The sequence below is a fragment of the Chlamydotis macqueenii genome, chromosome 9 (assembly GCF_036417535.1).
Source record: "Chlamydotis macqueenii isolate bChlMac1 chromosome 9, bChlMac1.mat, whole genome shotgun sequence".
Taxonomy (NCBI): domain Eukaryota; kingdom Metazoa; phylum Chordata; class Aves; order Otidiformes; family Otididae; genus Chlamydotis; species Chlamydotis macqueenii.
The window spans coordinates 2178436-2192191 of record NC_141564.1 but is presented as its reverse complement, the minus strand read 5'-3'; the positions used below and the strand labels follow the sequence as shown (position 1 = coordinate 2192191).

Genomic DNA, 13756 nt, shown 5'->3' with positions numbered 1-13756 from the left:
CATTGAATGCACAGTATGTGCATTCATCAAAAACACTACTGCACTCCTCCAAACAATTAAAAAAAAAAAAAACCAAAACCTTACAAACCTTAAAGCCAGCTTACACCACTGACACCTTTCAGAAATGACTCTGTTATTTCTAGTGTCCAACCACAACAGATTCCTATTTGTCGCAGTGTGTATGAATTTGAAACAAGAAAGTTTAAAGATTGCATAAGAAAAAAAGAGCCTACACTCACTCGAAAGCCCTCTTACAAGATTCCGCGTCTCGCTTTAACGCTGTTCTGAATGCTATCTGGATAGAAGTCATACAAATACAGAACAGCTATATATGACCAAGGTGTTAAAAGCACCATAAGCAGTTATCGGAAGTCGCACAATGGAAGTCTTCTATGGTGGTACACAAGGTTACTTAGCTGCACATGCTTAACCTCAACAGTTTGCCCTACTGAATACACAGTAAACTTTCGGTAAAAATTATTTTTATTATTCTTTCTAGGTTAAAAAAAAAATCAAAGTCTGAAGTCTCAAAAAAGAATGCATCCTCATCTAGACTACTTCTGATGCAAAGATTATCACTGTCTTTAAGTCAAGTCAAACAAGAACACAAGAAACTTCACTATAATAAGTTAGTTTTTAAATTAGGAAAAGAAATGCATTTTTTCCTATTGTGAACAGAAAAAAAAATGGTTACATGTGTAGAGAAAACTATTTTCCTCAACTCCTTTTGATTACTTTACAACCTCTTGCAGCAAAACAGTGCGCCCCATACTCAAAGTCATTGCCCTTGAGGTAAGAAAAAGCACATCAGAGCCCATACCAGGAGCTATCAAATATTAACGGGCACTGGCGATGACAGATAATCTGCCACCAATTACAAGAAATAATAAGGAAGGAACCTAGAATAAAGCTAACTCCAAAATATTAAGATCTCTAAGTACAGCATTGGTGGTTTTCAAATGTTTTTGCCAATTTCTACTTAATCTTTAGTAAGGCAGAAAAAGAAAACTTTGGAGTAGTAATATTTCACAAATTACTGCTTCTCCTTTCCTTCCCCTACTGTAAAACATCACAATAACAGAAATATCAAATATTATGAAAAATGCAAAATACTAAAGAGAGAGAAGCTACATGGAGGGAGTTACTGTAACACCATTATGTTCCAGGAACCTCACCTCTGCAATTTGGCTACTTCTAGTTTAATCTAAAGATAAACAGCTACCTCCATGCAAGAAGTGAACTGATCTAAAACGCACAGACCTGCTGAGGAAAGATGATCGATAAGACAACAAATCGAAGCAGTCTACAAAGTCACCTCTGGAAGCACTCTTAATTCAGAGCTGGAGAGCAGAACCACCAAATTTGAGATAAAAGAGTGAAGATCAGTAGCCAAAGTATGAATAGTACACTTTCTAAATATAGACTGCATCCCACGCACAAATGCAACCTCACTGACATGAATAATCCCACTGCAGTCACTGGCACCATTCGCAGGACCAAAGCTAAACAACCACTCAGGCCTCCACAAAATTCACGTTACGATTTTTGCATGAACTACAGCTACGGCCTTCTGCAATTATGAAAGGGAAACCCCTCCAAATCTCTCAACTGAGTACATGCTTCTTTTCCATAAATGCTTTATCAACAGGATCGTCAACAAAATGTCTTAGGAAAAAAAAAAAAAAAATCTATCAAAGAACACCTGAAAAATTTCTGTCAACAGATGTCATTAAACATTTTAAGACCTGTAGGCCTAGATGCTGATTTCCTTACTGAATTATTTTAGGGAGAAGATTTTTTTTAATTTTTAACCTAGAGATTCTTTAAGCAACTGAAAAGAAAGACAATACTAGCAAAAGCAGTTTCAGAAAAAAAAAAAACAAAAACTGATCACAATGTTTAACTTTACGTAAAAGCAGGGCTCTGTAGGAGCATTCTTCGCCCCCCAAATTAAATTCATATGCTCATTTACAAAACTGTTGAAAAAAAACCCCTACAAACTAAAGTTCATCTCATTGTTAAGTCTGCCTTTGTTGGCTGAATCAGTATCTACATACGCACGGCTGGAGTACATGAATCTGTTTATCAAATTAAGAGACTGCTATATTTTTGGTGTAGTTTGTTATAAAAAATAAATATTTGTTTATTTTTGTACAGGTTTTTCTACTACTTGTTAGTAAAGCCCTGGCCACACTGCAGTAACTCTTTTTCCTTATTGCTATAATCCAACACGTCCTAACAAAATTGACATTCTTGAAAAAGGCTGTTTACAGAAATAAATGCAATTTGGAGATTAAAAAAACCTTTTGTCAGCTAAGATTCGTAATTTCATAGCTCTTTTTTTTTTCTTTCGACTTTTACCACTACCTGCAACTGTCAATGATTAGAAATAGAGGAAGGAGTAAGAGGAAAACAGTATAAATCAGGTTGCGATGATTAAGCCAGCTGCTGAGAATATAAGGAATCCTCTAATGTCATCAGCGAGTTTTGATGAAGCAAATATATTGATACATTCCTTGCCAGTGAAATAAGATAAACAGGTACGTCCAGTTTCTCTACAAAGGCAAGGCGCCTTAGTTCCACACGACTGCTTACTGGGATCAGACGTAGCATCAAAAAGTTAACGCTAAACCTTAAAAGCCAGTGACTCAACTAAGTATCTTCTTTTTAACGTACACACCGACGAGCACATACACACTTCCTGGCCATCCTCTGGCAGACTGAAGCTTTTTCTGTTTCTCTCCTTCCCCAAGGCCATTAATAGTACCGTAGCTGTTATTCTGTTGTAAGCTTTAATTGAACCAACTGTCAAAACACAGCAAGCTTTATGGCAGGATAAATTAATAATCTGGCTGGTTCCCCTCTGTAACTCAAAGAGATGGCACGCTCCCGGCTCCACTGAACACGCAGGAAAGTTACCTGTGCCTAGATGTTTATAGTAACATCTCCCGAACAGCTGGCACGGTGCCACCTAAATCTTATAATCATACGACTTACAGCTTCTTTTACGGAGCGCAGAGGAAAATAAATTCACCAAGAGGAAATTCTCCAGAAGACATAAATAAATACCCCCTCCCCTTCCGGGGTTAACTAGTTTTGTTGATGTAGGCGTTATAACCTTCGACTCCTTCTCTGAGGCCTTTTCCTTGAAAACAAAGAAACCAGCCCCCCGCCCCCCATCCCAATGCCGTCCGTGGATTTTCATAATTGATTTGCCCGACCGATGAGAGAGACGATAGTGGCGGGGACCGGTTCCTCCACCTCCCACTCGCCGTGGGGCAGGCAGCCCCGCTCCCCTGAGACGCTGCTCCCGCGCCTCCCTCCCGCCCCGCAACCGGCACGGCGGGGTGCCCGAGGCCGCCGGCCGGCTGACAGCTCGCCCCGCACCGCTCGCACCCGCGGTCCCCCGCCGAGGCCGCCTCTCCCCGGGGCCGGGCCCGGGCGCAACGGCGCGGCTGACAGGGCGGTGAGGCCGCGGGGCCTGCGGGCAGGCGAAGGCCGGGGCCTGGCGCGGCCGCTCAGCCCGGCCTAGGCCCGGTACTCACAGGGAAGGCTCGGATCCGCATCTTGGTGTCCTTCCGGCTGCCCGTTCCCTTGCTCAGGTTCGACATCTTCGGGCCCGGCGGCTGCGGCGGCGCCTCCCGTCCGGAGGGGCGCCGGGGGGGGGAAAGCGCGGCGGCGGGGCGGCAGACCCCGGGAGCGGGGCCTGCGGGGGGGGGGACCTTCGCGGCCCCCGAGGCTGCGGGGAGGGCGGGAGGGCCGGGCCGAGGCGGGCCGGGTCGAGGAGGGGGGAGCGGCGGGGGAGGCGGCGGCGGGGGGCGAGGCGGCGGCGCAGGCCCCTCGCTCCGGCGGCGGCGCTTCCTTCACCCTCCTCCTCCGCCGCGATGGCGGACAAACATCGCTCAGTGCGCAGGGCCGAGCGCCCCCCCTCTCCTCCTTCCTCTCCCTTCCCTTCCCACCGCCCAGCCAGCGAGAGACAGATCCGGCCGCGGCGACGGGCGGGGGCGGCGGCGGCGGCGGGAGGAGGGCCGCGGGGCGGAGCTGCAAGGGCGGGGGGGGGGGGGGGAAGGGCGGGGGAGGGAGGTTCGGCGCTCTCGCGAGATTCCCGCCGCTGTCGCGAGACGGCCGGGCGGCCGCGAGCTGTCACCGGCGGCGGCGGGAGGGAGGGAGGGAGGGAGAAGGGGAGGGCGGGGAAAGCGGGCGGGAGGAATGGGCGCCGCTGATTGGCGGAGAGCGACGCCGCGGGGCGGGGCGAGGCGAAGGCGGGCGGGAGGCGCGTCCGGGGCAGCGGGGCCGGGGCCTTCGTTGGGGGCCGGGTTGTCCAGAGTTTCCCGCCCGGGCCTTACCCCGTTTTTTGGCCTTATCCCATTTTTTTTTTGGCCTTATCCCATTTTCTGGGCCCGTGGCAGCTGTTTCAGCAGAGTAAAAGTGCAAATTTGGCCACAAACACGGGGAAGGAGCGAGTGAGCCTCACAGCACTGAGCGCGGCCTGCGGAAAACTGGAAAAAGGGGCAGCGCCCTAGGCCTGGCCCCAGGCCCACAGCACCGACCCCATGTTTCACCTCCTTGGTGTTAACAGCTCTCTGCACAGCTAAAAAAAGGAAGGGCAGTTTGTTCCTTTTCCTATTCCTTGCCCTTTGAAGTCTGCCGCGTGCCAGTTCTGCCCCTCTGAATCTTCTCACCGGTAGGCGTATCCCTCCACCAAGGCTTACAGGATGGCACGGTGCATGGCATTTTTTTATTTATTTGTGTTTTTGTGTTTTCAGCGCAGTGCATGCCTGAGAAATGAGGGTGTCACCTGAGGCAACGCTTCCATGAGCACAGAGTTAAATATAGGTCATTCCGGAAAAGGCAGTTGCTGTAAAAGGTAAGGACGTTTAGAAAACGTTAAATTCTGTAAGATTTAGCAGCGTAGTACCTCTGAAAGTTAGGCTGGTCAGCCAGAAAAAAAATCTAGGTCCCAGTCGCCAGGGGACTAACTGAAGAGTTAGTGGATGAAACTGAAATCTGGGTCAAAACGTGCCTTGCTCAAGATCCCCCGGAGGAAGTCTGTGGCATAGCCAGGAAGATAATTTCGTTTAAGTGACTCTCAAACTGGACTCTGAATGCCAGGGCATCTTGTGATGTACGTTTTGCACGTACCTCTGTCATGACTGTTTTCCTACAGGTGCCTCTATGCAGTGCGTGCCCTTGGGGCACTGAGGCAGCATAACCTCCTCTGAGCTAGTTGGCCTTCTGTTAAGAGTGATTTCACTGTTTTCATCTCTTGGAGTTTGTTACAACCACTTCCCACTGGGGCTACGCGTGTTCATAGATGACGTATTTTTTAATCTCCCGATCAGGGTTAAGTACATACGCCTAGAGAAGGTTTTGTATAACAGCAACACAATAAACAACGCTTGCAACGTGACTATGCAATACGAACCAGTCCTTCTGAAAATTACAGTGTAGTCAAGATGCAGATGAAACAGTTGAGATGAGAAGGGAAAGATAGCCATTTGTTAATGTGAAGAATATGGCTTCCACGTTGTTTCAATATCATTTCAATCTTAATTCTCCTCCTGAGTCCTTCCGTTGCCAAATGAGGACAACCTTTTATGTTAATATGGGTTTTTTTTCCATTCCGTGACAGTTAAGATCAAGTAATTTGAAAAGGTTTAGTTTTGGCTCTTGTAAAAACAGTTTGCAAAACTAAAGTAAAAAGTAAATTTGTACTGAAACACAGAGTTTTCAGTTTGAAAATGTTGAAAGAGTGCTTTTCAACAAATTTAGTGCCATTTTCAAAAACCAAAACTTTCCCCACAAACTCTTTTTGAGGAACTGGGATTTCTTCCTTCAAGAAAGAAGAAAAAGAACAACTTTTACTGTATCCATTATTGTAGATTGCTCTAGATGAACTTCCCTAATTACTGCTTTTGTCCTTCCTCTGATGCTGGCCTTACGCTTATGGCAGCCCTGGAAAACCAGCCTCTTGCCTTCTCCTCGTCTAAGTTGCACATTTTTATCTAAGTCAGGGAAGTGCTGACTCACCCTTAGACACTGTTCAGTCTGGCACAGTACGCTGAGCAATAAATAAAATTACTCTCCTACCAAGTGATCTCAATTCTCATCTCAAGTAGCTTTACTTTACACTGGGAGCTTATGCCTTCAACACACTAGCCTAAGTATATTGCTAGTTCTAACTTCATTACTAAAAGCTGAATTTGCAGTCTGAGCCTTCTTTTTGTGCAGATTTATGAGCCAGTGTGGATATCTGCTTTGTAGAGATTTACCCGTAGCTCCTCCCTTCACGTCTGAGGTCTGTTCTGTGACCCGTCCAAGGTGGAGACAATTACTGTTTTTTAGTGCAAATTTTTTATTTCCATACATCATGTACAAAATGAAGTTTCGCTAAAAAATTAGCCTTTGAGCTTACACAAAGAACTAATTTAGAGGTTCATTAAGTGCTTAAAATGTTAATTCTAGGTGGGTCAAAGCCAGAAGGAAGGCAAATGGGTGGAGAAGGACAGATTAGCGTCGGAAGAGTTAGCCACCCTATTGCTTAACTGGGTCACCTCCGCTATCTCACGTACACATCTTACGTATCTTCGGTTGGTCCGGCAGTGAAGTAACGGTTCTTGGGCAGAAGAATGGTTGCCCTTGTTGGAAAGTTCACATCTGTGCAGAGAAGAGCTCAGCATTATCCAAAGCAGTCATTTACTGTTGTTGTTTTTTTTTTTTTTCCTGAGGTCCTATCACTCCTCTGATTGTAGATATTGATCTCACTAAATAATAGTGGAAGTTGCTCAGGTGCCTGCTAATCCATACAGAATGTTTCCATCTGAATGACATCTCACCATCTTTCTGTCAGCACGGGGAGGGTGACCCTTTTCATTGACATGTGTATCTTGAAGGTGGCAACAAATCTTTAATTATTTAAACATTGTTTTTATAATCTGATTTCATAGAATCATAGAATCATAGAATGGTTAGGGTTGGAAGGGACCTTCAAAGGCCATCTAGTCCAACCCCCCTGCAAGGAGCAGGGACATCCCTGACTAGGTCAGGTTGCTCAGAGCCTCATCCAGCCTGGCCTTGAACGTTTCCAGGGATGGGGCTTCCACCACCTTTCTGGGCAACCTGTTCCAGTGTTCTATAACTCGCATCGTAAAAAATTTTTTCCTAATTTCAATCTAAATCTACCCCCCTCTATTTTAAAACCATTACTCCTTGTCCTATCGCAACAAGCCCTACTAAACAGCCTTTCCCCATCTTTCTTGTAGGCCCCCTTGAGGCACTGGAAGACCGCTATCAGGTCTCCCCGGAGCCTCCTCTTCTCCAGGCTGAACAGCCCCAGCTCTCTCACCCTGTCCTCGTAAGAGAGGTGCGCCAGCCCTTTTATCATCTTCGTGGCCCTCCTCTGGGCCTTCTCCAACTGGTCCATGTCCTTCTTGTGCTGGGGGCTCCAGAACTGGACACAGTACTCCAGGTGGGGTCTCACCAGGGCAGAGTAGAGGGGGAGAATCACCTCCCTCGACCTGCTGGCCACGCTCCTCTTGATGCAGCCCAGGATGCGGTTGGCCTTCTGGGCCGCAAGGGCGCATTGCCTGCTCATGTTAAGCTTCTCATCCACCAGCACTCCCAAGTCCTTCTCCTCAGGGCTGCTCTCAATCCATTCCCCGCCCAGCCTGTATTTGTGCCTGGGATTGCCATGACCCAGGTGCAGGACCTTGCACTTGGCCTGGTTGAACTTCATGAGGTTGGCACGGGCCCACCTCTCCAGCCTGTCAAGGTCCCTCTGGATGGCATCCCTCCCTTCCAGCGTGTCGACGGCACCACACAACTTGGTGTCATCAGCGAACTTGCTGAGGGTGCACTCTATCCCACTGTCCATGTCGCCGACAAAGATGTTGAACAGGGCCGGGCCCAGCACGGACCCCTGAGGGACGCCACTCGTGACCGGTCTCCACACGGACATTGAGCCGTTGACCACCACTCTCTGAGTGCGGCCATCCAGCCAACTCCTCATCCACTGAGTGGTCCGTCCACCAAACCCATGTCTCTCCAGTTTAGAGAGAAGGATGTCGTGCGGGACAGTGTCAAAAGCTTTGCACAAGTCCAGGTAGATGATGTCAGTTGCTCGTCCCTTGTCCACCGATGCCGTCACCCCGTCATAGAAGGCCACCAAATTGGTCAGGCATGATCTGCCCTTGGTGAAGCCATGTTGGCTGTCACCAACCACCTCCTTGCTCTCCATGTGCCTTAGCATGGTTTCCAGGAGAATCTGCTCCATGACCTTGCCAGGCACAGAGGTGAGGCTGACCGGCCTGGAGTTACCTGGGACTTCCTTATTCCTCTTTTTGAAAAGTGGGGTTATGTTCCCTCTCTACCATTCATCGGGGACCTCACCAGACCGCCACAACTTCTCAAATACGATAGCCAGTGGCTTGGCAACTTCATCCGCCAGTTCCCTCAGGACCCGCGGATGGATCTCATCAGGTCCCATGGACTTGTGCACCTTTAGGTTCCTCAGATGATCCCGAACCTGCTCTTCGAGTACAATGGGCGGTTCTTCACCTCACAGTCCCTGCTTGCACCTTCTACAGCTTGGGTGGTGGGACAGGAACTCTTGTCAGTGAAGACTGAGGCAAAAAAGTCATTGAGAACCTCAGCCTTCTCCATGTCCTGGGTAACCAGGACACCAGTTCCCTTCTGGAGGGGGCCTACATTTACCCTGGACTTTCTTTTGTCCCCTACGTACCTATAAAAGCTCTTCTTGTTACATTTTATATCCCTGGCCAGATTCAGTTCTGCCAGGGCTTTGGCCTTCCTTACCTTATCCCTGGCCACTCGCGCAGCCTCTTTGTAGTCCTCCCAGGCTACCTGTCCCCACTTCCACCCTCTATAGGCTTCCTTTTTCACTTTCAGTTGGTCCAGGAGCTCCTTGCTCATCCACGCCGGCCTCCTGGCCTTTTTGCCCGACTTGTTTTTCATCGGGATGCACCTCTGCTGAGCTTGGAGGAGGTGCTCCTTGAATATGGACCAACTTTCCTGGGCCCCTCTTCCCTCCAGGGCCGCCTCCCATGGCACTTGGCCCATCAGGTCCCTTAAGAGGCTGAAGTCCGCCTTCCTGAAGTCTAGCACTTACCTTAATCATGGGAAGGGCAGCTGAAATTTTAGAAGAATGTGGAGAGTACATTACATTAGAATCAAATCTAAATTTACATTTTTATAATCAGGCCTTTGAAAGCAGAACATGGCTCTTGTTTAACTTACAGAAAAATATTCTCTATATACCTATGAGAAAATAATTTATTTATTCCAAATAGTGACTTTTTCCGTGGTAAGGCTTGTGCTCCACCAAAGCCAAGAACCAAGATTTTTTTTTTTTTTTTAAAGTAAACATCACTTCCAAGGAATCATACAAACATATTTTCAGATCTTGCTTACATATTCCCTCACCCCCCCCAACCATCAGTGGTATTTCACCACTGAAATACACAAATATAAAGAAAAGAAAGGTGTTTGTGTCACAGCAGGAAGCAGAATGACCACATCCTGGTCTGTAGAGCACCAGAGTGCCTGACTGCAGACGCAGCTAAGGATTTCAGGGCTTGACTTTGCTGTAAGGTCCTACTGCAGAAAAAAGAACCAGAATAGCATTTGCATAGCGTGGTGGGAAAAGCAGTGAGCTCTCTCCCTTTAAAGCCCAGAATCAGAGGGAGGGCTTTTTTTTTTGGCCTTCCTCCTTTTTTTGTTGTTTGTGGTTTTTTTTTTTCAGTGAGTACCTGCATCACTTTGCATGTGATGGTCACTTTCAGATTTGCATGAATGATACAGGAACCATATGTGTAAGTCAGTTCCCTCACTTTCCCATGTTACTATTTTGGGAGGTACGCTAAACAAATAGTTCTTTCCATCACAATTTCTACAACCTGAGGAGAAATGTTACTTTTCTTTAACAACACAGAGATACGTACCGGCAAAACAGGCATCCACTGAATGAACCACAGGGTGGTTTTGAACAGATCGTATTGAGGATTCTGCCAAAAAGTAGTTCTGCCAAAAGCAGAATCTTACTCCAGATCACTGGAAGAACAAGAAAGCTGAGGACAACCAGATAAATGTATAGTTTTAGTGCCATCATCCCTCAAATCAAAATAATAACTGACGATTTGTGTACAAGGTTTATCGATTACAATAGGTACGGGGACAATAGGGTCCTGTAAAACCCTGGTAAATATTCGGAAACGTTATTTACCAGGACACTATGACATTTCTCTTCAAAGAAACAAAAGCATCTCAAGGCATGCTGTTTCACATTGGCTCTATCCACTTAGAGAGTTTTTTTTTTTCTTTCCTGGATGACGAAAAAGCTTGTTTTTATCTCCCTCCATCACTGCTTCAGAGGACTTTGGGGAGAGGTATAATTCAACACAATAAAGCTACAGCATACCAGGTGGATCTGTAATTTTGGAGGGTTTTTTTTTTTTCCTCTCCTTTCTTCCTTCTACAGAAATATGTAAATACTATTTTATTTTCTTTAAAAAGGAGCACAGTTGGGTTTTATTGTTGTTTGGTTTGGGGGTTTTTTTGACATGGTGGAGGCAGCGGGGGTGGCTGAGAGGCTTGGGGGTGCAGGGAAAGGCTGCAGAGTGGGAAGGCAAGAGGGAAAACAGGCAGCATAAGGTTATTTGTTTGTTCCCTCATGGAAACTCGTTGCTTAGAACATTTGGCGGGGCTGTGTTTAAATTTAATTTCTGTTGCATTTACATGCCACCACAAATAGAGTAAATGCTAAAATATGACAGTCTAAACAGCTCAACAGTTTCAAAATTAAAACAGACTGAAGTACTTCCAAATACTCTTGCAAGCAGGGAAAAAAAAAAAAAAAAAAAAAAAAAAAAAAAGAGATGTAGAGATACTATCTCAACCCAATCTTCTCTGTTCCTGACCTAACTTAACAGACAAACCCCTTGCTGGTGGGCACAGCTGAACCCATGCTCACAGACCCTGGGTATCGCTTTGCGTCCCATCAGCCCACCCAACAGCAGCCTCCACCACCGACTTGTTGCCCAAGATCTGCCCCTAGCGCTGCCGGACTCGGAGTGGGCTGTTTACTGGCAGCGTGCTGAAGGACTGGCAGGAGAGGTGATGAGGAGGTTGCTGTAACGAGCGCATCATGTAGTGGCACATTTTAAAAACAGGTCTAACCAGACCATGCACATCGTAACCAAAATTAATGCTGTCCAACCAGCACTGGCTTCCCGTTCAGTACCTGACCCACTTCAAGATTGTTGGAATAACAATGAAGTCCTTGACAAAGTCAAGGCTCACTCCAAGTGCTAGTGCATGCCTTTGCCGGTCATCTTGCACAATACCACTGCAAAATCCACCAGCAAACTGGTGGCCTCTAATCCCCCACTTGCTGTAACTATGGGACCATCGGCTTCTTTCAGCCCTACGCTGGTCTCTGTCCAACAAAGACCACAGCTGTACAGCGTAACTGTGTAAATGCCTGTGTCCTCTCTACACCGCTACTGCTGGAACAGCGGACACCATCACATTGAGAAAAGGCAGACTCTTCTATTACAGCCCCGTTTTCTAGTTGTTAGACCACCGCCTCACTGTCAACTGGAGCATTTTTACTGGTTCTCAGCAGTGTGGCAGGAGATTTGGTCAGAGCAAATCTTTTGTGCAATGCTCGCATGACAAAAAAAAAAAAAAATCATGCTACAGCAGTTGCAACTAACAGTGAAAGTGACAGTGGTGCAGTTAGACAAATGGTTCTGGTTCAGAAATTTTTCCTACCGCATCACAACAGTCTGCTCTGAGAGGGGAACAACTCTCAATCTAGTGTGTCAGATGGCCTGAAAGAGCCAAACGCTTCAAAACACTCTAGGCAAATTTTCAGAAAAAAAAAAAAAAAAAAGTTTCAGTTACAAACCACAGAAGAAAATATTGTGCACAAACCTAAGTGAAAGTTAAAAGGTTGCGCTGGTGCCATCATATTACACAAACACCTGCCGAAAGGTGGGGAGTGACCTGAGCTCGCTGTATAAAGCACCCACGCGGAAAAGTGGTTTCTGAGAGTCCTGAGTGCCATTTAAATCAAGTAGGAGAAGACAGCTCGATGAAGTGGTTGGGAACTGAAGCAAGATCAAAACCAATGCAACACCGAAGGTAATTATTCCTTATGACTATTTACCCAGAGATGTGACAGATCCTTCGTTATTCAGCCTGTCCAATGAAGCTCGGCAACTTGCCAAATACCAAGCCAGAGTCCAAACGGGGCGAGTTTTGTCAGGACGCGCTAACGCCACTTTCTTCCAAAGCAGAAGCTCCGGATTTACTGAGGCACCCACTGCAGCAGCAGCACCCTCCGCAGCTCTCGGCACCGTACGCAGATGGGGGTGGTTGAAATAGCTATTTGGTAGCACTCACCCACCGCTTTGCTGTGGCACACACGATGCTGGTGGAGAGTGTGTGCTCCGAGATGGTGGACAACTTTTTATTCTTATGAGATAAAGTTTCTCTCTACCGGTTCAGTTTCTTTGGGACTGAGGGAAGTTGCTCTGAAAGTTGAGGGAGAAACATGTTTCAAAGTTTTCGGGGTTTCACTCACCAGAGATGACTTTGTGGCTGTTACTGACTTCCATGCCTCAGCTACTTTGACGTTTCCTGTTAGCTAAGTGACAGAGAACTGGTCGCCTTGCATACGTAAAGTGCTTGTACATTTGTGGCCTTTTCACATACTGGGTTTCCCAGGTGGGAATTTCCTCCTCCTAAAATATATTCATCATTTAAAGAAGTTACTTGTGCACAGGAGAAGCCTCTAGCCAGCTGTAGTTTGTGTGCTTTCCAGGTCCTTGACGCTGCCCTAGAAAGCCTTGGGCAGCAAAGTGACTAATCTTCAGTCTCGGGTCACGTATTTGCTGGAGAAGCAGCTGTGCCAGTTTAAATGACGACTGACATCCAGATGTTTGCCATCGCTCCGCAGGAGCTCTAGTCAGCCGTATCACATAGCGGAGAAGACTGTATGAAAAAATTGACGTTCAACTTCCAGCGGAAAGTCAGGTGGGTAAATTTGCGTCGCTCCTACCTGCTGCCTTTTCACTGAAACACATGACAAGTGCCCAGATTATTTATTCTGACATCTGAGCTGCACCAGGAAGAGGGTAATTTCCAGTTTATAGGTGGAAATGAATGTCTTCAAGTGCCACAAAGCCATTTTTACAATGAGCGTGTGACTGTGGCCTCAGAAAACAGTCATTATTTTAGAGGCTGTGGGTAAACATCCACTTCCAGACCTGGCTCTGCAGGCTAAAGATGCCAGGCATCTGGAATAAGCATTCCCAGAAATCAGGACTCTTCCCGTAGCTGCATAAATTGGAATGGTGCTGCTGTTTTCCTGATTTGCCCGAGACAAACCTTGCTGGTTAGTGCAAGCCTGCCTTTGTCAGCTGTTTGAACCAACCCAGCGGAACTTGCCTGAAGCGGAGAAGCGTGCATTTATTCCCCTGGCTACACCTTTTTGGCAGAGTTGTGCCGGTGGTAACTCCTGGCTGTGGTGAAAATGCAAAATTGGAGGCAGAGGGAGCAAGACTTTCAGCAGTCAGTAGTGTCTGCGCAGCGGTAATGGCACATGAGCACCAAGTATTTAAGCACGTTGCATAGTACAGCTGTCCATCTCTTTAGTTCTGTGTAAAAAGATGTGAAACGTCCATGAAAAAGACAAACATCCTTCAGCCGTTAAACAGCTCTCAACTCACAAGTT

General features: G+C 46.8%; 1 protein-coding gene across 1 annotated transcript in view; it reads right to left on the bottom strand.

Annotated features, from left to right (window-relative positions):
- Positions 1–4006, bottom strand: part of CUL3 (cullin 3) — a 54672-nt gene extending 50666 nt beyond the window's left edge. Inside the window, exon 1 of the mRNA XM_086754571.1 lies at positions 3546–4006. Coding sequence (XP_086610697.1) covers positions 3546–3611 — 66 coding nt within the window. The 5' untranslated portion in view covers positions 3612–4006. The remainder of the gene's footprint in view (positions 1–3545) is intronic.
- Positions 4007–13756: the final 9750 nt, after the last annotated feature.